Source organism: Balaenoptera ricei, chromosome 12, assembly GCF_028023285.1.
Source record: "Balaenoptera ricei isolate mBalRic1 chromosome 12, mBalRic1.hap2, whole genome shotgun sequence".
NCBI lineage: Eukaryota > Metazoa > Chordata > Mammalia > Artiodactyla > Balaenopteridae > Balaenoptera > Balaenoptera ricei.
The window spans coordinates 8,058,667-8,081,203 of NC_082650.1; the positions used below are offsets into that span (position 1 = coordinate 8,058,667).

Sequence of the window (22,537 nt, forward strand, 5' to 3'; positions counted from 1 at the left end):
CAGTGATGTCCGTCCCAGGCAGGGGAAGAGAGAGTCACAGGTGACAAGCTCTTCCGAGAACAAAAATACATCAAAACTGGGGCTTCCCTGGTGGCGCAGTGGTTGAGAGTCTGCCTGCCAATGCAGGGGACACGGGTTCGAGCCCTGGTCTGGGAAGATCCCACATGCCGTGGGGCAACTGGGCCCGTGAGCCACAATTACTGAGCCTGCGCATCTGGAGCCTGTGCTCCGCAACAAGAGAGGCCACGATAGTGAGAGGCCCGCGCACCGCGATGAAGAGTGGCCCCCACTTGCCGCAACTAGAGAAAGCCCTCGCACAGAAACGAAGACCCAACACAGCCAAAAATAAAATAAATAAATTTTAAAAAATTTTAAAAAAAAAAGAAAGAACAATGTGGCCCTTTCTTTAAAAAAAAAAAAAAACACACCTCAAAACATATTTCAAAGAAAAGCATCCTTCCCTCACACTAGGGAAAAATGGAGTTTTAAATGACTCTACAAGCCCTTTGGGGTTTCTTATTTTTTGGTGCCATCAAGTGGTGATTTAGGTTTTTACAAAATGGAAGTCATCTAATGAATATTTTTATTCTTCTGTTTCCCTGCTTCTGTAGGACATTGGATTTTTATCTCTTCAACGGTTACTTTAGAGAAATTTTTCCCAAAAGACAAGGGAAGGTCCCTTTACCTTGGCAAACCCCAAATTAGTTAAATAGGCTATTTTTAAAAGTCGGTGACTGAGATATTCTGAATTTCTAAGAGGCAGCACTCAAAAGGGATTTTTAATGAAGTTCCTTCGTTTTCTGCTCAGGATAACATCCCGATATTCAGCTATCACCCACACTTCTCCTACACCCTAGCTGATGTTTGTCCTTGAACTGTTCCAAAGGTCAAGTAGAGATTGGAGTGCTGCCCCACCTTGCAAGCGTGGGCGCTCAATAAATATTTGTCGAATGGAATAAATGGATGAGTGGAGGAATAGGATGATGTGGAGATTAAACAAATAATCTCTGTAGAGCAATGTACACCTAAGTATTTAACAAGTAGTAGCTATTATTATCATTACGATTATGCGCTCAATATGAAAATTCAAAGCATCCTTGGACAACATAACATCCTTAAAAGCATTTAAAAGATCCTGAAATGACCTTATTCTTCTGAATCCCCTTATGTCGTCCTGGGTAGGGATGAATAGTAGGTCTTGTACGACAAGAGTTGGGATGAGAAAAAAATGTTCTCTTCCAGAAAGTCTAGAGTATCCATCTGAATAAAGAGCATAGAAAGGATATAAATATATTATAACCTAAACAGGCCCCAAATTCAGAAATAAAAGTGGAATTTCACCCATATTTGTCCCACAGGCAGCCCAAGTTTCTCCCATGAGTCACTGTGGTGACAAGTTCTCGGTTTGGTGACATCGGTCCAGCGCAATCTCCCCTCCCATCCCCCGGGGTCCAGCGCTTCTGTCACTCAGACCTGCAGGGTGAATCTTCCTGACCAGGAATGCATAGGTAAGTAAAAGCTAAGGGATGCAGGAATGTGATCAAACCTCTAAACAAGTCGTGTGAACCTCAGCAGGAAGGATGGACCATTGGAGGCCACGACATCTAGACTGTTCAAGAGATAAACCAGGGCGGTGGGAATGGGTCCTTGTCCTAAGCGTCAGGAGACACAGTACTAGTTCTTCCGGAGTGACAAGTAGTGGGCTAAGGGGGCTGTGACAGAAATGGCTGCAGGGGGCCTCCCGACAAAGCGAGGTGCAGTGGGGATGCAAGAGATCAGCCAGCGTTTCCATCTGCCCCCCAGGAAGCAGGGTGGGGAAGAGAGAGAGAGAGTGAGCAGGCCCCGGGGGCCCCGCCTGGGGTCTTTCTGAGCAGGGGTTGGGGGGCCCATCCCGACAGAGACCAGATAGGGATGCACCTGCTTCCCAGCCCCCACACGGCAGGGGATGTATGAGGACATCGAAATAATGCACCTGCTTCCCAGCCCCCACACGGCAGGGGATGTATGAGGACATCGAAATAACTTTCTAGGCCCAGGAGGGAGCCACTCCTGCCCTGGGTTCCAAGTCAGCAAACCAGAACTTAGGTCACTTTCGTGTCCCTGTAAATGCCCTGCTTGACCAGAAACGCAGGAAATTCACCCAATTTGCCAATCCGCAAATGGCAGCCCAGCTCTGGGCTCTCCACTTATGTCCTTGTTCCTTCTCATCCCAAACAACATTAGCTCAAATTCCCAGAGGTGTGGCTTCTCCCCAGTCATTTATAGAAAGAAAAGTTTTGGCCACACACAAAGGATTTATCGTTGATAACATTTACAGAATTTCACATTCGACACACAACAAAACTCCTCGTAAGGACCGCGCAGGACCCATATGCAAGCAGGATGTGATCTGAACAAACAGAAGCCGGGACAGCAGCCCCGGGATCGCGCGGAGACAGGACGGGACTGCAGGCGGCCTTGCTGCGCTCAGGGGCGAGCTCTTCCCAGGAGAAACGCGATAAAGGCCCAGGTGGTGACTACGCCACAGACCCTGCAAGACAATGGCACGGGTCAGCGGCCTGGGTGGCGCGGGAGGCCCCGCGTGCGCCCAGCAGGCGTGAGAGCGCCGGCGCAGGCTGGCCCCTCTTCCTTCCCCACTACGTTCGCCCGGATGTTATTTCATCTCCATCCCTCTCCCGGCGCCAACATTCTCTCGAGGCTAGAATGGGACACAGAGGGCACCTTCCCTAGCGATTTACGTTGCAGGCTGAGGAGGAAGCACACTGCCTAGCAGCCCAGCTTTCTTCTTCAACGATGCGGTTTTCGACGCGTCTGGCTCCTAACGGGAAACCCAAATCCTTCAAGCTCATTAGCGGCAGCTCTGCCTTCCCAGTTGCTCAGACCAAAAACCCTGGGTTTCAACTTGACCCTGCTCCCGTCTGTCCCATCCCACCTTCACCACCCCCGACTCCCCCGCTCTGCCACCAAGCAGTCCAAGCCGCAGCCCAACGGTGTGACCAGGTGACCTGGCTTCCTGACGTCCCCCTGCCCTGTGTCCTCCAACGTCTCCACGCAGAGCCCTGCGCCACCGAACCTCCGGCGGACGACCCAGCTTCTCCCGCAGTCCTGAGCCGCGCCCTCTGCTGGTGGCAACCCGCCGGCTTCCGCAGCCTTGCCTGCTACTCCTTGTTCCCATCTAGTAGCTTTCTCACCGCCCCTCCTCACACCAGGAGCACCGCGCCCCCAAGAGGGCCCCCCTCCCGCTGCCTCCTCTGCCTGGACACCGTCCCCGCCCGCCTCGCCGTGCCTGGCTCACTCCCCACCAGCGACACCCCCCCCACAGCCTTCTATGAGGGCCCCGATCTTCTCCTTTAAAGACCAACCTCCCCCCAGGCCAGCCCTCCCGCCTCCCGACCCCTAACAGACCATGCAGGTCACTCGTTTATTACTCCCCCACTCCAGTGCGAGCTCCACGAGAACGGGGGGTTTTGTTTCATCCACAGATGAAGCCCTGGAACCTAGGACGGTGCCGAAGACAGCACATGCTAGAGCATCGTCTGCTGAGCGTTAACTGAATGACGTTTGGTCCAGCGTGCTGGTCAACGAGCCCCTCCCCCAGCACACGCCGGCTAGTGAGCTGTGCTCGACTCACACCCAGCTGGGACCACCGGCAAGTCCGAAGCGGCCTCAGTCCTGGTCACTTACTGTAACAGGCAGCTGACGTTCGGGGAGTGTCTCCAGTAGCGGTACACGGAGACCTGCAGGGTGGGGTGGCACCTGTACTCCTTCAGGATGCTCCGGGTGCTGCCGGAAGAAGGGCTCGTTCAGGCGCGCAAGCACCACACCTGCTCCGAGAGGCTGGAGGGGCCGCGGGTGGGAGAGCGGGGGGCTGAGAGCCGAGGCACCTACTCCTTAAACTTCTTGGTCAGGAGCAGGAACCGGTTCCCCGCCAGTCTCCTGACATCAAACTTGCCAAGGTTCTGAAACTCGTGGTAGACTTGCTGCTCGCTGACCCCGGGCCACCTCCTGACGGTGACGACGAGGATGGGAGGGCGGATACTGGGGTCATCTGGACCCGAAAAATTCTAGAAGACAGGGAGGAGGAGAACAGATTTTCCACAGTTCCTACTGACTACCTACCCAGCTGGAAAATCCTGAGAGAGAAACTAGGACAGGCCCTGTGTGCAGTGGGGAGGGGGAGGGGGAGGGAGAGGAGAGGAGAGGAGGAAGGAATGAGCGAGCTCACCTCGGTTCAGGAGGGAAAACACAGGAGACAGTAACAGGCTTAGTGGGGCGTGCGGGCCCTCTCTGGCCGCGTTTGGTGGCCGTCAGAAGCCCCTGATAGACCCCAGAGCCCCAAGCTGCCTCCAGCCTCCGAATGGGGGGAGCGAAATGAAGTCTACTCACGATCGTGGGGACCCCGGCTCGGATAAGATTCACCTGGTTCACGTGGGGAGCCAGCACGTTGAGGTACAGCGGGAAGGAGGGCTCGGGGATGGGAAGAGCCCTACGAGGACAGAAAGCCCCAAAGCCTTCAGGCCCACGGGGGGCTGTCCCACGTCCTCGGCCGCAGCTACGGCGCTGGTGACAACAGGCGAGGCGCTGCCCGAGACGCCCCTCCCTCCTCCCCTCACAGGTTCTGGGACTTCTGTTGGGGGGCCTCTCCCAAACGACCCATGAGCTCTCACCACGGCGTGAGCCAAGGTAGAACTTCCAGGGGTCACCACCTGTTGGTGGCCGTCTGGTAAAGGTCCCTAGGCTCACAAACATCAGCCCCAGGCTCAGAGGATGACCGAGGGCCCTGTTCAGAGGAAGGTCCACTCCATCGCCCCTCGACGAGACTCCCAACGGCCGTCCCTCGCCCCACAGCCTTGTCCGGCCTCAGCCTCGCCTCCACCCAGACACCACCACCCACCTGAGCACAGGCCCGCGAGAAAGCACAGCCCTCGGCACCAGGAAGGCCTGGCTGCTACGGAGCTTCTCTAAACCTAGGAGGGTTTCTAGGTTTTGAGGATTAAAAGAAATTGGGGCTTCCCTGGTGGCACAGTGGTTAAGAATCCGCCTGCCAATGCAGGGGACACGGGTTCGAGACCCGGCCCGGGAAGATCCCACGTGCCGCGGAGCAACTAAGCCCGTGCACCACAGCTACTGAGCCTGCGCTCTAGAGCCCGCAAGCCCCAACTGCTGAGTCTGTGTGCCACAACTACTGAAGCCCGCAAGCCTAGAGCCCGCGGGCCACAACTACAGAGCCCGTGGGCCACAACTACTGAAGCCCGCGAGCCTAGAGCCCGTGCTCTGCCACAAGAGAAGCCACCGCAATGAGAAGCCTGTGCACCGCAATGAAGAGCAGCCCCCGCTCGCTGCAACTAGAGAAAGCCCGCGAGCAGCAACAAAGACCCAATGCAGCCAAAAATAAATAAATAAATAAATAAATAAATTTAAAAATTTTTTTAAATTTAAAAAATTAAAAAATAAATAAATTAAGGACACAAGGTCCAGGTACCAAGGCACCAATAAGCTCCAGTACTCTTAGCTGCCCTCACAGTCAGAGCACAGGGAAGAAGGAGACGGGGGCGGGGGTTTCTTACTGAAGCTATAAGCCTCACATCAATGTGTCACAGGGTATTTCTATGTATAATACCCTTTACCAAAACAGACAAATTAGGCAGTACCCACATTAACAGGGTACAGCCTGAAAATGTTTAAGTCAGTCCCAAACAACACAGTTTTGATCAGCTCCTTCCCCTGGCCTGCTAAATCCTACTTTTTTTTTGTTTTTTAAAAATACCCTCTTGAATTTATGGCACGAGGTGTCTCATGTTGCGTTTTTTTTGTTTGTTTCTGTTACTTTATTTCCGCCGTGCTGCGCAGCACGTGGGATCTTAGTTCCCCAACCAGGGATCGAACCCGCGCCCCCTGCATTGGAAGCACAGAGTCTCAACCACTGGACCACCAGCGAAGTCCCTAAATCCGACTTAACACGTGTACGCAGCAAGGATGGCGCCACAGAACGCACAGTCCACGTGAGGGGCTGGTGCCTACGAGGCCAGCACTGCAGGCATCCAGGATGACGACGCCCCGAGAAAATGCACTTCAGATTCCAATTTGAGGTTTTAAGAACCCTCCCCCTGTGCGCCTTACTCCAAGTCACTGCCCTTCTCCCCAGCCTGACTGTGTGAACCCCGAGGATGGATCATGTGTTGGCCTATATGCTTTGCCCTCCTACCTCACCGCGGTTTACACGATATGAGGAAACGGGAGGGCAACAGACGAAGCAAGCACACGGCCCCGGGAGCACTGGGGCGGGTGCGGAGCCCAAGCCTGACCCACTGCCTCGGCGTCCTGACCGTGACTTTTCCCAAGGCCGACACAAGAGGCGGTGGGGCCGGGACCAGCCCCAGGGCGGGGAGGAAGGCTGGGAAAGGCCGCCTATGGAGGAGGGCTGCTTCCATAAATGTGTCATTTACACAATGACACTTGCATCCTCCTTCTTTGGGAGAGTGTGGGAGCCCCGAGGTGTTGGTTTACAGTGAGGGCTCAACAAATCCTGACCACTGATGAGATCACAGGATGAAGGGAACACTCACCCGTGCACTCTCCACAGGAGCAAGTGGGCCACTTTCAAAAGAACTGGAAAAAAAGAAGCTAGAAATGTGACAGACATCAAGGCACAACCTGATCACCTTATCAAAATATGCAAACTCAGGCCTTATTTCCACATGTGCCACCCACCTGGAAGTAAACGGGGTGGGGGGGGGGTGGGCCCAGGGATGGTGGGGAATGATTGAAAACAAGACAGGGGTCTCCCCTTAAAAGGGCAGCAACTCTCACCTGATCCGCACAGGAAGGCATCGTACGCTGCTTCATGGGGACACTTGGTCTCAACTGAAGTGTTTTTCCAGAAGCAGGAGAGACAGTCAAGCAGCGATTAGAACACAGCCCGGGAAAGGACTCTCCCCCAACCCCGCCCCGGTTCCACACCCACGTCGGCTGCGCACACACAGCCAGCTAACGGTTGTTCCTGCAGAGACCACGCACCCTTCTCTCAGCCATACCCCACTGTGACCTAGGACCTCCCCACGGCAGCAAGAGCGCCCACGGGAGGCGGAAGCACAGGGCTTCCGGACAGACGGATGCCCCCGGGACCTCCGACGCCGTCTGGCATGGTTCCTTTCGATCGGGCGGTTATAACATGGACACGGCGCGGGAAAAGCGCCACCCGGCCCTCCCACACCTGCCACGTGGAGACCCGGCTTGAGCTCCAGCACCTCAAAGCCGTGCCAACCTCGGAGGAGCACGCCTCAGGCGGACATACGTACCGTATTTTTCACATCTACTCGCATGAATAATCACTGGCCCAGAATTCTTGGTGGGATTCAAGTCGCTATTAGAGAAGAAAAACAGATTAAAAATGTTCACTGACAACAATCCTTTCTGTTCTCCCCTCATCCTCTTAACAAATAAAAATGTCCTCAGTACTGGGACTCCTTGAAAATCACAACAAAACACAGCTCTAATATAAAATAAAACAAACAAACAAAACAAAACACCGATCCAGGCATGGGCAGACAGGTCTTGGTAACCAGGCGACGGGACAGATGAAAGAACAGCAGAGCCAGAGGCTCCAACTGGGTCATTCTGAGCATTTACCAGACGCGGGACCCCAGCCTGGGCATCAGGATAAACCCTATGTTGGCTCTGCCCCCGGGAGCTTGCTGTCCAGCGTGTCCTAGAAATGTGACGCCCGAGGCGTGAGCAGTGCACGTCTGGCTATCGAGGGACAGGCCTTCGGGAGGGAAGGCTTCCTGAAGTCGGTGGTCCTACAGGAGAGTCCTGAACCCCCGTGACTCACCTGGTTGAGGAAATGGGGCAGCGCCAGGCACTTCAAGCCAAGAGAAGAACAGGCAGAGACAGCGAGGGAAAGGGCGAAGCCCGCAGTGAAGGGCAGGGGCCAGGAAAGAGCTCGAACGTTATCGGGGGGCTTCAGGAACCACAGGAAGACTCTGACCAGAAAAATGGTCAAGTTCACATTTTAAAAGATCACTCAAGTGGCAGCATGGCAGATAAAGTAGGTCAGGCCACCAAGCTAACCGGGGAGGGGCTGCTACCACCACTGGAATAAGAAATAAAGGCCTCAGGGAAGGCAATGATCCTGGGGGTGCGGAAAAAGGAACCGGTTTCCAGGACATTTAGGGAGTAAAACCAACAGGCCTTGACTAGAAGACACCGGTGGCCCAGCTCTGGGTCCCCTTCCAGGTCTCAGCTCTGGCACGTGGGTGAACGGGGCTGGCATTCGACAGGGAAACCTTCCCTTCATCTGTTTTCCAACAGAATCTATCGGAACCTCTCTATACGCCTCACATCCCTGAAGCCTAATTTCCTCATCTGCTCCTAAGCCGCAAGGCAGCCATCGTTCTGGGGGCCTGCCGGCCACCACCCCAGCGGCTGACGTTTCCCAAGTGCGGACCAAGCGCAGGGCACGGCTCGAAGCCCCTCCCACGTGTGAGCCGGTGGAATCCTCACGGCCAGCCTGGGAGCTACGCGCAGTGCTTTCCTCATTTCGGATGGGAGAACCGAGGCTTACAGAGGTCAAGTCGCACTCTCAAGGTGACTCACAAAGCTAGTGAGAGGCAAAGCTGGGATTTACACCCAGCAAGTCTCGATGCGGAGCCTGCGTACTGAAAACAAGACTCTCTCTCACACCTGCACACGAGCCATCGGCACAGCGCCTGGCGCCGTCAGGATGTGACAGAAGTTGCTCCAGACACGGGAGCGGCTTTGATGGACAGAGGCGAGGGCCGAGCAGAAGGTGTCTGCGGCCACGTGGTGCAGGAACAACCAGAAGACGGCCAGGACGCGAGGAGTCTGGAGCCGCGGCGGCACAGACGTGGTGGTCGCCGAGGCTGGGGGCGGGTGGATTCGGTCACCCAGGGGCACGGTAACGAGGACGAAGAGGGCAGTGGGGACCCTGGAAAGATGTAAGGGACGTGTGGAAGAACGAGAGCCCGCAAGGAAGAGATTAAAACACTCACCAGAAAATAAGAGAAAGCCGGGAGAGGGCGCAACAGCAGGGAAGGGGGGCGAGGGGCCCAGGGTGTCAGACGCCAGAGAGAAGTTAACACTGAGCACGACCGCCTGCCGCGCCCTGTTCCAAACGCCTGTGTGCATCTTCCCATCAGCTGGGCCCCGACACCCAGATCGGGTTCCGTGGAGGGGAGGCAACCTGACCTCAGTGGGCCCAGGAGAAGGCGAGGCCTCTGAAGAGGCTTGTTGTAAAGAGAGGACAAGGACAGAGGTGGCAGGAGGGGAGACCGAGGGGAGTTTCATGTTTTCTGAGTTAGAAGAAAAATGCTGATGCAGAGGGAGAGGCTGAGGACACGGCCGGGGTCAGGGGGGCGCGAAGGGCAGGGAGGCTGCTGAGCGGAGGGAAGGTGCAGGGCCGGGAGGACGGACAGGCCGCGGGAGGGCAGCCCTCCGTGCCTTGGCCCCGTACACGGTAGGCGTTCCTGCGTGCGGGCTGACGGGAGAGACAGTGGCGAAGACGACAGCACTGCACACGTGTCTGCAGTAGGCTGAGAGACTCCCGCCTCTGGCCTCTTGTTTCCTTCTTAGAAATGAGGACCAGGAGGGCTGTCTGAGAAAGGAAGAGATGAAGCATAAGGGGCCAGAGGAGACGAGCACGTCGGAAATAACTGATGCCACGAGTAGAAAAGAGCATCTATTGGAGAGTCAAGAGGCCAGTGAGGCTCCGGCCAGGCATCTGCAGGGGCCCCCGTGCCGGTGGCTGGAGGACAGTGAGCTGCAGAGACACAGCTTCTTTTCAAAAAGGTCTGACCTTCAACTGCCGCCGACGCCACCCTCTCCCCGCTCTGGTTTGCTGTCCCCCAAGTTGGGGACAAAGGAGCGGGCAGAGCAGCCCCCCGTCCACTCCAGCCCTTCCAGGCAACACGCTCCCGCCAGCACATGCCCGCAGCGTGGCTGGGACATGAGGGAAGACAGGGTCGCTGCTCCTGTAGGAAGGGCAGGAACTCACCAGGTACTAGGACCGTTCACTCACCCCAGTGTTTAATGTGCACCTACTATGCCTCGCACTGCTGTAGCCTGAGAGAGACATCAGGGTCCAAAAGAAGAACAAAATCTGTTCCCATGGAGCTTATCACTCCAATAATCAAACAGATCACAGGAAAAATAAAACCCTGGCCAACAGAAAACACCAGATAAGTAAACAGCTGTAGGTATTTTACCAGGCCCCTTCCCCTCCAGAAGGGGGTTTCACAAGCTCAGCACCAGTAACATTTGGGGCTGGAGAATTCTTTGGGTTGGGGGCTGTCCTGTGCATGCTGGCCTCTACTCACTAGGTACCAGTAGCACCCCTGATCTCTAACGACCAAAAACATCTCACTGTTGCCAAATGCGTCCTGGGGAGCAAAATCGCCCCAAGTGAGAACCCCTGATCTATAAGCAGCTCCGAAAAACAGCTTCCTTACCTGTTTAGGCATTCATAAACTTCTGAAAGATTTGAAGCCCTTGGGAAATTCAGTTCCTATAATATGGAAAACAAATTTGGGAGAATAAGACATTTGTGGTTATGTTTATTATCTGCTTCAGGTATTACCAAATGACCATTAAAATGACCTGGAAAATGCAAACTCCTATAAACCCCTCTCTCTTCACACACACCTATCTTTATTCCTTAATTCGGATGTCAGGGTGCCTAGTGTCCTTGGGTTTCCTATAAGGGACCCGGCAACCCAGCCTAAGAAAACTGCCACAAACACAACACAGCAACTTCCTTCAAAGACAGTGTTTTAGGGGTTTGAGGAACACAGGACTCCAAGGCACAAGACCGTGGCCAAGGACACACTATGCAGGGCACTAGGTACTCTAAGGGACTGCCAGGTCACCAAGGCCTAGAGTTCACCTCCTCTCGTGTGCAGAGGAGACTGGTTTGCACTAGTTGCCTCAGATCAGCCCCCCGCGTCCTTCCCGCTTCGCCCTAGGACTCCGTTCCGTGGCGATGGGCAGCGTCACAGAACACCGTCAGAGCTAGAAATACGTGAGGTACGAGCAATACGTGTGTCTCTGGGCAAAGATGTACCACGTAACCCAGTGCCGTTTTTGTGGTTTCCTTACTGAACAGTTAATTCTGATCAGCTTAAAGCTTTATTTACAACACTGATCTGGTTCCCCTTTCTTGGTTCCTCAGTTTTAACTTCTAAACCAGCTGGGTGCTTCCCTTCTCCCCACAACCTCAGCTGCAGAACAGAAGTCACCTGGCAGCTGTAGAAATGCCACTCCCGGCCCCTCCACACCAGAGGAGCTGAAGGTGGGGTCTGGGTGTCAGTATTTACCCTCCCAGGTGATTCTAATGTGTCTGCGTTGAAATCCCACGGCCCTAATGCTCAGTAAAGATAAAATTTTTCAAGTGGGATCCCTGCCCCCAACCCTGACGCTCTTTAAGCACGTTGCAAACACTCACTGTGTATACACCAAGCTCTAGAGCAAGTTGTTCTGCTGTGCCATCTAAATAAGCCCATGAACTACACACCATAAGTCAAAACATGAGAACTTGAATGAAGGAAAGAAAAAAAAAAATCACACATAAGCTAGTATCACTCAGAGGTGGTAGAATAAAAAAAGAAAACCAATACTGGTTGTAAAATACGAGAAAAGGGTTCAAGGAACAATTTTTGAAAAGAACGAGAAAGCTAAGTGTCAGTGGAACAAACGAAGCATTCCTTTCCCCAGAGCAGTTTAACTTATTACCTTCCAGATATCCTTTGTCACATTTTTGGTATCAATGAGAACAGGAAATAGGTTGTGGATATTCAGCTTAAATTCATCATAGCTTTCTGAAGGGAAAGACCCAGATAGTCAGAAGTGAGTTCATTGGTAAAAATGGGAAGAAATTCTCCAATCTAGCTTGTCACCAACACTGGCTAATAAAGCAAATAAAACAAAATAGGAATTGAAAACATCCTTACTCCTAATCCTCAAGGATTTCTGAATCTCAAACCAACCTGACATCACCATTTGTAACAGCAAAAGCTAAACTGTTTTCCTAAATTCAGGCCAACATTAGTTAATGCAATTTGCAAAGCTCTAGCCAATGGAAAAGGGAGAAAGAGGTATTACTGGAAAGACAGATATGATGTCTGTAAATAACTGTTCAAAGAAGAATCCAGTAAGTTAAAAATTGTAAGTGCCTTGATTAAAATTACCTATTAATTCACGTATTTATCAAAATTATACCTGCATATAGTTGTCTGCAAAACAAACAAACCCAAACCCCTCTGCTAGCCCTCTTCTCACTACCCTCCCATTTCCTATTCCCCAAAGGCAACGACCTTCAATTTTTTCTTTGGGTGTTTATTCCCACGTCTCTAAATAACACGCTTATGCTGCTCGGTGATTTCCCGGTTTGGGGCACTCACTAACTGTTGACTCCCACGAGGTAAGAAAATAATCACCCATTCTACCTCGTACCCCTCACCATTGCCAGCACCTGTGCATTATTAACCAAGGGGCCAGGTGGTCTCCTCCAATGACTTCCTTTCTGGCACAGCTTTTGTTCCAGGAATTTTTTTGTTTGGTTGTTTGCTTAGTTTTTTGGTGAGTGATTATTTTACCCTTAATTCTCCCCCAGTTCTCTCAAGATGCTCAAACTGAGGTGTCTTTTTTATCAATTCATTTCCTAGAGAACTCTCTCCCAGAACCTTCTCACCCCTTTCAATCTACACTAGTGTTTTCTGTACATCGTTAGTTCATTTAATCCCCTAACAACTCTGATATCAATACTGTTGATACCATTTCCCCCATTTTACAGACATGGAAACAGAACAGGCACGTTAAAGTAACTTGCTTGAGATTGCACATAACAAGGGTGGGATAAGGCCTCAACATGACGTCTGAATGCACGCTTTTAACTGCTATGTCACATTTCTGTGTGTCCAATGGCATCAGTCATGGAAAAGACTGGGACAGGCATAAGACAGTACCACGTGGCCATTAAATGATTTTAGGTTAATGACATAAATAAATGCTTTTGGCAAGTGAAAAAAAGCCAGAGTCAAAATCATATATGCAGTGTGGTCAAATATGTAAAAAGCCACAACAGAGGGAAAAGCAAAAAGTGTCAGGATTATAGCTGTGATTACACGTCCCCTGCACGTCTCTGATTTTGCTAAGTCTCATGCAATGAGACTGAACAACTTCCGTAACAGGGGGGGAAGAGTATCAATTCAAATGTAAGTTTTTCTCCCGGAGAAAGTCCCCCAGCTCCAGGAAAATGGTAACAGGCACAGATGTACCCGACCTCTCCGGAAACCTGTGAGGCCCTGGGGATGGCTGTGTGTATAGGGGCTCCCTCAGGGGCACGATTCTGGGCCAATCCCCTTGCCAGATGGCAAGCTAAGATCACAGGAAGGAGAAGGATGGTCTGTCCCTACCTGGGAGAGGTCTGAAGAACTTCTCATGGAGATGCAGCAGATCCATCATCATATTATGTCCCACTAAGGGCTACTTGGAGGAAATCGACAGGTGAGAGAAATGAAATTTTAAAAATAAAACAGACGCCACAGACTAACTGCTGTCTCCGGCAGAGGGTGTAGCTTTAGAACCCACTGCATTCTGACCACATGGTAATGCCATCCCCACTTGCATTCCACTCCCATGAAAGGCAGCCTGACTGCTTAAATGCCAGAAAAGCAAAGCAGCGAGTCAGAGGGACTCGAGGCCCGGGCCCCGCAATGGGAATCTAAGCTGTGAAGCAGACATGTGCAGTCCCCAAGTAGTTTTAGGTCAATTAGTATTGAAATGCCCATGTGTCTGAAAGGAGCAAAGAACTAGTAATATTTCATAGGGACAGTCTTTCCCCAAATTAATCTGTCATGATTTTGTGAAAGCAAGGTTAGATCCATAAAGCCAGTTAACAAAAAGGAAATCACGTATCTTAAGGAATCTTAGTTTACTGTCGAAGGACCCATTAGTACCTACAGCCAAAAATACAAAAGACTGCTAAAGACCAAGGAAAGAGATATTTTTTCCCTACCTTCTGGGCTTTCACCAGCATCTGGAAAAACACCGAAAAACCCCTCGCAGAGAGAAGAATCTTCTCCTTCCAACAGCTCTCTTGATCGCAAGAGGTGTTCTCAAGATACCAGCGATGCTGTTTACTCACTTTCTTCACTGTCACCTGCAAGGAGAAGTAGAGACAAGGTCCCTGTATCCTGGGTTCCTGGGAATGGGGCCAAAAAAGTGGTCCTTCATCTCAAAAGGGAGGAGAGGGAGGGGTGGAGAAGAAGCCTTTCACAGAGGCCAGATTCGGCCAAATGAGAGAGAAATGATAGAGCCACCGAGGCTGCCCCCCTCCAGGTGGGAACTCACCCCCTCGTCTCTCATCACCGTCCAGATGTCAGGGAGGGCCTTCCTCAGCACAAGCTGGACCTCGAAGGCTTGGAAGCCTGCAGCAAGGAAACAAGCTTGCAGAGAACCACTGCAGACCCTGGAACAGCAGTCCACCTTCCCCTCAAGAGAAGCCCGAGAGGAAAAGCGGCTGAGAGATGGATGGATCAAGTGGAAAGAAAGCTCTTAGGTATACCCAAGCCCACAAGGCCAAGCAACAGAGATGGCACGGCATGATCTAGGGCAGCTTTCTTGAAGTTTCTGATCTCGGGGCCACTCTTAAATTGAGGACCCCAAAGAGTCTTTGTGTGTGTGGGGGGGTACAGGTCTTGATATTCATCATGTTAGAAATTAAAACTATATGTGAAATTCAAAATTGCCAAGTTTAAAAAATAATAAACCCATTACACTTTTGCCCATGATTTTGTAACATCCTGCGGTGGTTATTTGGAGAACACTGGTTTCCTGAGTTATACACATCGTCCAAATGTTCACATATCATACAATACCATCAAAAGACACTTGTACATATGGCCACTGATCTCATTAGAAAGGTCTCATAAAGCTGTCAAGCTCACGGTGACAGATGCAAGTTTTCCAAAATTCCAGTCTTTTATTGAAAGCTCAAATTTCATCTCTAGCAAATACTGTGAGTTAGTCTCCCTGAAGACAAGGCTTACTTTTTTCACTTGAGGAAGTGATTGAAAATACCCACATTGAAATAAACAGTCAGTCCCTTCAAGTAAAAATTATATTCCTTAGGGGAATTCCCTGGCGGTTCAGTGGTTAGGACTCGGCGTTTGCACTGCCGAGGGAGGGCCCGGGGTTCAATCCCTGGTCGGGGAACTAAGATCCCACAAGCCATGCAGCATGGCCCAAAAAAAAAAAAAAAAAAAAAAATGTGTGTGTGTGTATATATAAATATATATATATATGGCTTTAAATAAATAAGTAAATAAAAGGGAGCTAATTCAGCTCTCAACACAAAAACCTGCACAAGTGCTTTTGCTCCAGACAACCGCTGTACTTCGGTAAGCAGCAGCAATGTTTCATGAACATTTATTTTTTCTGTACTTATTTTGATACACGGAATATTTTAAAAGATGAGCAATCAAATGTTGAGATTTAATAAAATTAAGAATTATTATTTCACTACAAAGAATTATTATTTCACTAAATTCCAAGTAAAACTGGAATTTTTTAAAACTGGAAGCAGTAACAAAGAATACGACTACCAGCGCGGTCGGACGCGCCTCCCTTCACGTGTGCTGAGGTGCCGGCCGCTTTACCCACCGCTGCTGCAGGGCCGTCAGCGCAAATGGCACAAGGATAAGGGCATGTGACAGCCGAGTGATATTCTGACAAGAGTTTTGACCTTGTGAACCCCTTGGAAAGGGTCTCAGAGACCCCTGGGGTCCACCGACCAGGGCTGAGAACCGCTAATCTAGGGCAGGCTCATCGTGATCCCACATTGTACCATTGGGGGAAAATTCAGAGAAATTCAGGGATTGACAACAGTAAAGCAAGAGTCCATAGGGCACCAAGGATTGGGATGAGAAGGATGGCTCTGAATGGAACTTTACTCCCTCAACCTTAAAATTCAGGATCGGTTGAAAACCCTTCAACCTCCGAATTGAGGTCGGGGCTCTATCTAACCACAAGGACCATGTGCCTGCTGAGCTGCCGCCCAGGACCCACCGGGGGAGAAGGGACGCTCCCCCGTCCTCCAGCACGTGACAGCGGCCGGTTCCACAGCTCCCAGGCCGGGAAGCCACCCCCTGCCTACCGGTGACACCAGGGAGGGCCATCCAGTCGCCTTCCTCTGCCAGGTCCAGCCAGCGCGTCACCTTGTCAATCACCGCCTTGATTTGGTCTTTATCCAGAGAACTGAAAACGGGCACAGTGAAGTGGGGATGCTGGGGAAGACCACAGAACCGTGAGACAACGCCAACGTGGGAGAGGCTTCTGAAGGCTCCCGTTTTAACACCGTGATCTCGGCAAGAAAATGGACCCCCAAAAGACCATTTCTTTTCCGAGTCGTGTTTTGCAACAGGAAGCCAATCGCTTGGCCTCTACCCTCCGGTCTGCCCTCAGGAGCCCTTCCGTCCCTCCCTCGGACGGGCCTACGGGCGGGAGGGCACCGGGATGGAGCCAGCACTGAGCGACACTATCAGGCCTGTCTTCTCAATTCTGCTCTCAGAGGTGAAAAAGCACCATCTGGTGAAGCACGGAAAAGACAGGAACTTTGGTAAGTACATCTTCTCCTGCGTTAGGCATAGAAGAACACGATGTTATGTTGAGAAAAGGAAAGACTTTTCTCCAACACTTGAAAATAACAGAAGATTAAAAATTCAAGCTGTTTTTCCCTTCCAAAAAGTATTTTTATATAAAACCACAAACGGAGATTAAAAAAAAAAAATTCCCACATTACATAATTATCTGGACCAGATAATCATAACATTCCAGAACTAAAAGCTGTCTAATTTAACCCCTTCTTGATACAGGCAAAGAGTCTCAAGCTCAAAGGGCTTAGAGGACTGGTTCAAAACCACACAACTAGCGGACAGCAGGCCCTGTGTGGGCCCGGGGGACCTGCTCCTTCCAGCACACAGCACGGCTGTGCAGGCCTGGCCCCAGCTCTCCAGCACGGCTGGGTTTCAAGTACAACAACAGGTACTGGAGGCCAGAGAAAAAAGGCAGAGATCCTGCCCTGGGGAACACAGCCGCGTCAAGCACGTGGGGCAACACGCCCAAGCCAAGGCATGGGACTACCTGGTCAAGGCTACCTGTGATTTACCTTGAAAAATCCCTAAGATCACGTGGGAGGCCAACACAACATCTCACAGGGAGGCCAACGGAGCCATTTTCCCCTCTAGCGCTGGAATGGAGTTCCTGCCTCTTTGAGTACCAAATTCACAGTCAGTTCCTTCTCCCCTTCATTGTTAAACACTAAAATCACACGCTACACAGTGAGAGGTTTCTTATCTCAGGCCTAAGAACGGCATCACCAGCACTTCGGGCTGAGCGCAGGTCGAGGAAGCCACGCCGGCTAAAGGTGATGGTGTGAGGTCACCCTGCCCTGGAGACGGCACGTCTACGCACAGGAAAGCCAGAAACACACCAGCAGCAAAGAAACCCGCAAAGCACCCGGAGAAGCAGGCTTTACCTGCGAACTCTCCAGTTCCCAGTCAGGATGCTGTGTTTAATTTTCTTCTCCTGTTCTTCGTTCATATACGGGATTCCGTTTTTGAGAAACTAAAGATAGGAACAGACAAAGAAACTAGTCAGCGGCACCCTCTGTGCAGGCAGCAGAGTGGAAAGAAACCTTCCTTGTCCGCTTTTCGAGGACAAGTCAGAAAGGGGACAGGAAATGGATTCAGACCAGGTGGGCTAGATAGCCTTTCAACCCTTCCCGGTCCCCTCCTCCGATGCTGTACCTTGTTATAATCGAAGCCATACTGATTCAAAAACTGAACACTAGAAGCCTGGAAAGAGAACTCTGAATCCAAAATCCCAAACGTTGTAGGGAAGAGAAAGAAGTTACACGAATGGGCTACATACCTAGAAAAAAAATACACATAATGAGAAAAAGACGAAAACCAGTTTTAGAACTCTGGCTCACACAGCAGGCTTCAGAGTGGGCTCTTCCCTCCACTTGAGAAGTACCGTTGACCCCTGAACAACACGGGGGTTAGGGGCGCCAACCATTCATGCAGTCAAAACCCACGTATAATTTACAGTCTGCCCTGTGTCTACACATGGGTACCATCATTTTAGTGAAAAAAATCTGAGTATAAGTGGACCCATGCAGCTCAAACCCTGTGTTGTTCAAGGGTCCACTGTATTTGAATGTCAGCTATATTTCAAGCACTGTTACTGGCACGGGGGCGGCCAATGAAAAAAGGCAGAGATCCTGCCCTTGGGGAACAAAGTCTGACGCCCTATTTGAGACAGTGGGGCTGCCATTCAGCATCCTTTCTGACTGCTGGTGCCTGGGAGGTACATCACCCTCATTATAACGCTGTTAATTGCAATCCTGAAGGCACACACAGGAGACAAGGAAACGGGAAAGGAGCACCAAAGGTACAGGGGTGTTGGGAAAGGCCCCCAGAGATGGTGCTGCTTTGAGAGACTTGAAGGAACAGCCGGCATCGGCAGGGGAGGAGGGGTGGAGGACACAGAAGCAGGAGAGTCTACAGAGCACCCGGGGCCAAAGTGCTTCAGAGCCTGACGCAGAATTTGAAGGGGGAGCAGGTGGAGAAGATAAATGGGCAAGAGCCATGCGTTTTGCCAAAGGTCTTTATACATACTTGTTTGACTCGCCTTCAATACTGGAAAACACAGACAATCCTAGAAGAATGATGGTAAAGGGAATGAATACCAAAAGAAAAGCTACCAGAACTACAGAAAAACTTCTGAACAGTACTTTGCACCCAAAGTTATTGTACAAGCTTTAGGATAAGTTCTAAAAAAGAAAGAAATGAAGAAAAGAGTCAAAACATGAGAACTGTCAAATTGTAATTCACACGGAAATTACTGAAATATAATTGTGAATGGTTGTTCAAAGACAGAATATTAAATTGACACTTTTATGGCTTTAAAACTAGTAAGAGGAAACACTAAGGAAAAAAAAAAGAGAAAAAAGGGATAATAAAAGAAAAAAAAGAGGAAACACTAAAATCTATGAAGATTTATACATTTAATTGCTTTAAAATGTCTGTACTGCTAAAAAGACCACAAAGTGAAAAAGACTTCGAAGTAGGGGGAAAACAATACAAACGCATCTAAGTGCTGTTTCCCTTACTTTCAAAGAGGTCTCATAATTAAGAAAAACAATCACAATAGAAAAATAGCAAAGGACAAGGACACAGAGCAAAACACACACACACACGGGTGTTCACCATCATTCACAGGAAAAGAATCAGTAAAATGTCTCATGACCTGTTTTGTAAATAAAGTTTTATTGAAATACAGCTATGCTCATTCATTTGTGTATTAACTACAGCTGATTTCTCATTAACAAGGGCAGCACTGAGTAGTTGTAACAGAGACAGTATGGCCTGCAAAACCTAAAATACTTAGTTTAGCCCTTTACAGAAAAAGTTTGTTGATCCTGTATTAAAAATGTAAATCAGGACAATAATTTTAGATCATTTTTCCTCTACCAGGTGGGCAAAAAACTAAGACTGGTAATACCCAGTGTGAGTGAGGGAAACAGACACATTCCCTGTTAGTGTAAGTCTCTGTAAACTTCTCAGATGGTTGGTAGGAAGAGCAATAGTTTGACAACAAATCAATACTTTAATGCACATACTCCACTGCTACAAGTATACCAAACGCATACATTCACAAATGCACAGTAATATATAAACACCAAAACAGTCAATGCAACGCTGTTTCATCACATACAAATGGTAATCAAAGTACTCATTAAGAGAGGGGGCCAACAGATACATTCAGTCTGGAGTGCTATGCAACTGTTAAAAACGAACAGGAAATCTGTATAAGCTGATATAGAAAGATCTCTAAACCCCAGTAGTGGGGAAGAAAAAAAAAGATGCAGAACAACAGGTTTATAGTATGATCTTGTAAATGATTTTTGTTTAAAGAAAACATACAAATTTTTCCCTGAAAGATGGTACAAGTTCCTTAATGTTGATTTAGGCATGGAGATCACGTTTCTGCTTATTCTGAAGTGTTAGGTCTCGCAGGCATGACACGGCCAAAAACCAAATGAGCATGCAAAACGATAGCCAGTGTCTCACAAAGGCGCCAAAGCTGTTTTACCAGTAGGAAACACAAAGACAATTTAAAAAAAGAAAAAAAGTCTCTATTTCAGTAACTTATAAGAAACAGCTGAAGATTAAACTCACCAATCTGACAGATGGTGAACTGCTGAACACTCTGACGGGTCTTTAGATACCACTCCGATGGCAAGTCAAACAGACTGTGAAAAAACAGACATCTCAGTGCAGAGGCAGGCAGATGGCATCAAGGCAGCACAGCCTCCATGCCGGATCAGCACCTCTCAACCACGGGCAGCCCCTTCCTTGTTACAACCAGGGAACCAGCATTTCGTGGACAAGGGCCAGGTCCCCAAACCCCACACAAAATGTTGTCCTGCCCACCCAATGCCAACAGGGTGCCCGTCGAGAAACAATGCCGGCCGGCCAGGGTGTCACCCAGAAGGGCGCGGCAGAGAACCTCTCCAGTTCAGCTCTAAGGCAGTTTTAGCTTTACCTGATCTGCTGGGGCCCGGACAGGTTAGAACGAAGGCCGGTGAACTCTATGTCTAGACCTGCAGGGGAGGCAAGAAAGACAAGAGTCCCCAGGCGCAGGCCATCGCAAGGCTCTTGCTGCTGTAAACGCTGCAGGCGGCAAAAGTTCTGGCTCACCTTCTTGGTGCTCAAGAGGCCAGGTGAGGTCAAGAAGGGAGAACAGAGGGAGCCAACGCAAGGACAAGCCAGGCCACCCCGTTCCACCTGGGCCACCCTGGGGCCGAGGCTGTAACTGCTGCCTAACATCCCAACCCCCAGGCCCGAGAAGGAACACCCCCTGTCCTTCCGAGGGGCCCTGTTTGAGCCCCCTGCAGCCTAGCAACCACCCGGCCGGGCCTCACCTCTCCGCCCTGTCCCGCCCGAGCCACACCCTCCCGCCGGCCAGGGGGCTGCGGCGACGAGGCCCGGAATCCCGGCGCCTTACCCACGAAGTCCGCGCCCAGGACGAGCTCCTGCAACAGAGGGAGGCTCTGCTCGAACTCATCGGCGCCCACGTCCATGGCCACGCAGCTCGGCCGAGGGCGCCCAGCGCGGCCACGTGCTGCCACGCGCTTCCGCCGCGCCGCCGCCTTAAAGGGCTCGCGGCGGGGAAACCGGCTGCTCCCGCGCGCCGCCACCAGCTCCGGGGGCCTCTGACCGGCCGAGGGCGGCGCCGGCCACCTCTCCGCCCACGGGCGTTTGATCTTACACTTGGCCCCCTAGGGTGAAGGGAAGCTTAGTTAAGACTCCGCCCTGGCGCTCAAAGGCCATTTACCTTGCTCCGCAGCAATTTCTTCTCAATCCCTGCAAGGGGAGAATAGCATTTAGGTAGAATGTGAAGAGGAATGGTAGGAAAAAGAAGAGCCTGAAACAGTAGGAACGGACCAGTAAACAGCACCTGAAGGAATTGCAGTAGATCAGGTACTGCAGCTACGGTGCGGGGAAAGAGGGACCGCATCTTGTCGGTTTTCCAAATCCGCACTTCCTCCCAACTTGGCCATCGCCGCCAACATCGGTCTATTCCATCTCCTCCCCAACACCCCGCCTTCTCCCTCTGTATTTTGCATCACTGCTGCCTTTGTAATACCTTGCATCAAACTTGCCACACGAAGCCTCAAAAATTGCCCATCAAACTGAAGGAGTTCTTGGTACAGAGATGATCTACATCATACGCCTTGCAGAAAAAATCCCTACCTATGGCGTCCCTTACAGGTGAACCCTATTTTGGTCACTGTCAATTTCCAAAGCCACACTACTCCAGTCCGTGGTCCTCTTTGCATCCTCCCCTGAATTCTAGACTTGTCTGAACAGCCTTCTAGAACTGTGGTCTTCAAAGTGAGATGCTCCAATCTTTAAGATGAGGGAAGAAAATATTATACTTATACTATATACTTGTAAATGTCTCCACTGGGGTATCTGTTGATCAAAAGGGGACTACTAAGCCATTGCACTCTGAAGGCCTCTCAGAATGAATCAAACTTTTAAAAAATGTTGGTGCATACATATTTCTTGTTAAAATAATAATACACTTAATACTCAGATTAACAATAGCGATGTTATTTCACTTCTGTATAAATATACAATTGGGAGTACACATTTCAAATGTAGGGGGGAAATGCTCTAGAAGCCACTTTAACTGCTTACTGGTTCTTCCTCTTCGCATTTGTCTTAAATAGCCAAAATCAGTTAACACCTTACTTTGATTTAGTCACTCATTTAAGAGACCCGCCATGATTCCCATCTACCCCACTTCAATTTTAAATTAACCTCAATGCACTTCAAGCTTCCAATCCTACCTAACAAATTTTCACTTGACGGCAAACTTAGCATACACTAACCCTGTCCATTTCCTTTCCTCATTGCATTCCTTTCTTCTTTCAAAGCTGGTTCTGTTAGGA

General features: G+C 50.4%; 1 protein-coding gene across 2 annotated transcripts; it reads right to left on the reverse strand.

Annotated features, from left to right (window-relative positions):
* Positions 1-2,294: 2,294 nt before the first annotated feature.
* Positions 2,295-21,160, reverse strand: PNLDC1 (PARN like ribonuclease domain containing exonuclease 1). Of its 2 annotated transcripts, XM_059941864.1 has the most exons (19): positions 21,085-21,160; positions 20,623-20,680; positions 20,256-20,329; positions 18,693-18,732; positions 17,820-17,943; positions 17,549-17,637; positions 16,169-16,269; positions 14,365-14,441; positions 14,030-14,173; positions 13,428-13,497; positions 11,746-11,831; positions 10,467-10,522; positions 7,299-7,363; positions 6,811-6,864; positions 6,567-6,609; positions 4,387-4,486; positions 3,889-4,064; positions 3,685-3,783; positions 2,295-2,530 (listed from the first exon to the last, which is right to left on the reverse strand). In XM_059941864.1, the coding sequence occupies exons 1-19, from the start codon at positions 21,158-21,160 to the stop codon at positions 2,467-2,469; spliced, it is 1,596 nt and encodes a 531-aa protein (XP_059797847.1). In that variant the 3' UTR covers positions 2,295-2,466. The 2 variants fall into 2 exon arrangements, with proteins under 2 accessions (XP_059797847.1, XP_059797846.1); XM_059941863.1 differs by lacking the exon at positions 21,085-21,160 and having other exon boundaries at positions 20,623-20,906.
* Positions 21,161-22,537: the final 1,377 nt, after the last annotated feature.

Coding starts and splice junctions, on each gene's coding strand:
- PNLDC1 (XM_059941863.1), bottom strand. CDS start 20,906: ATGTTAGGCAGCAGTTACAGCCTCGGCCCCAGGGTGGCCCAGGTGGAA. Junction 20,330..20,622: donor TCCGGGCCCCAGCAGATCAG/GTAAAGCTAAAA, acceptor GTTTTTTCACAG/TCTGTTTGACTTGCCATCGG. Junction 4,487..6,566: donor CTCCTGTGGAGAGTGCACGG/GTGAGTGTTCCC, acceptor CTGTCCTCGTAG/GGCTCTTCCCATCCCCGAGC.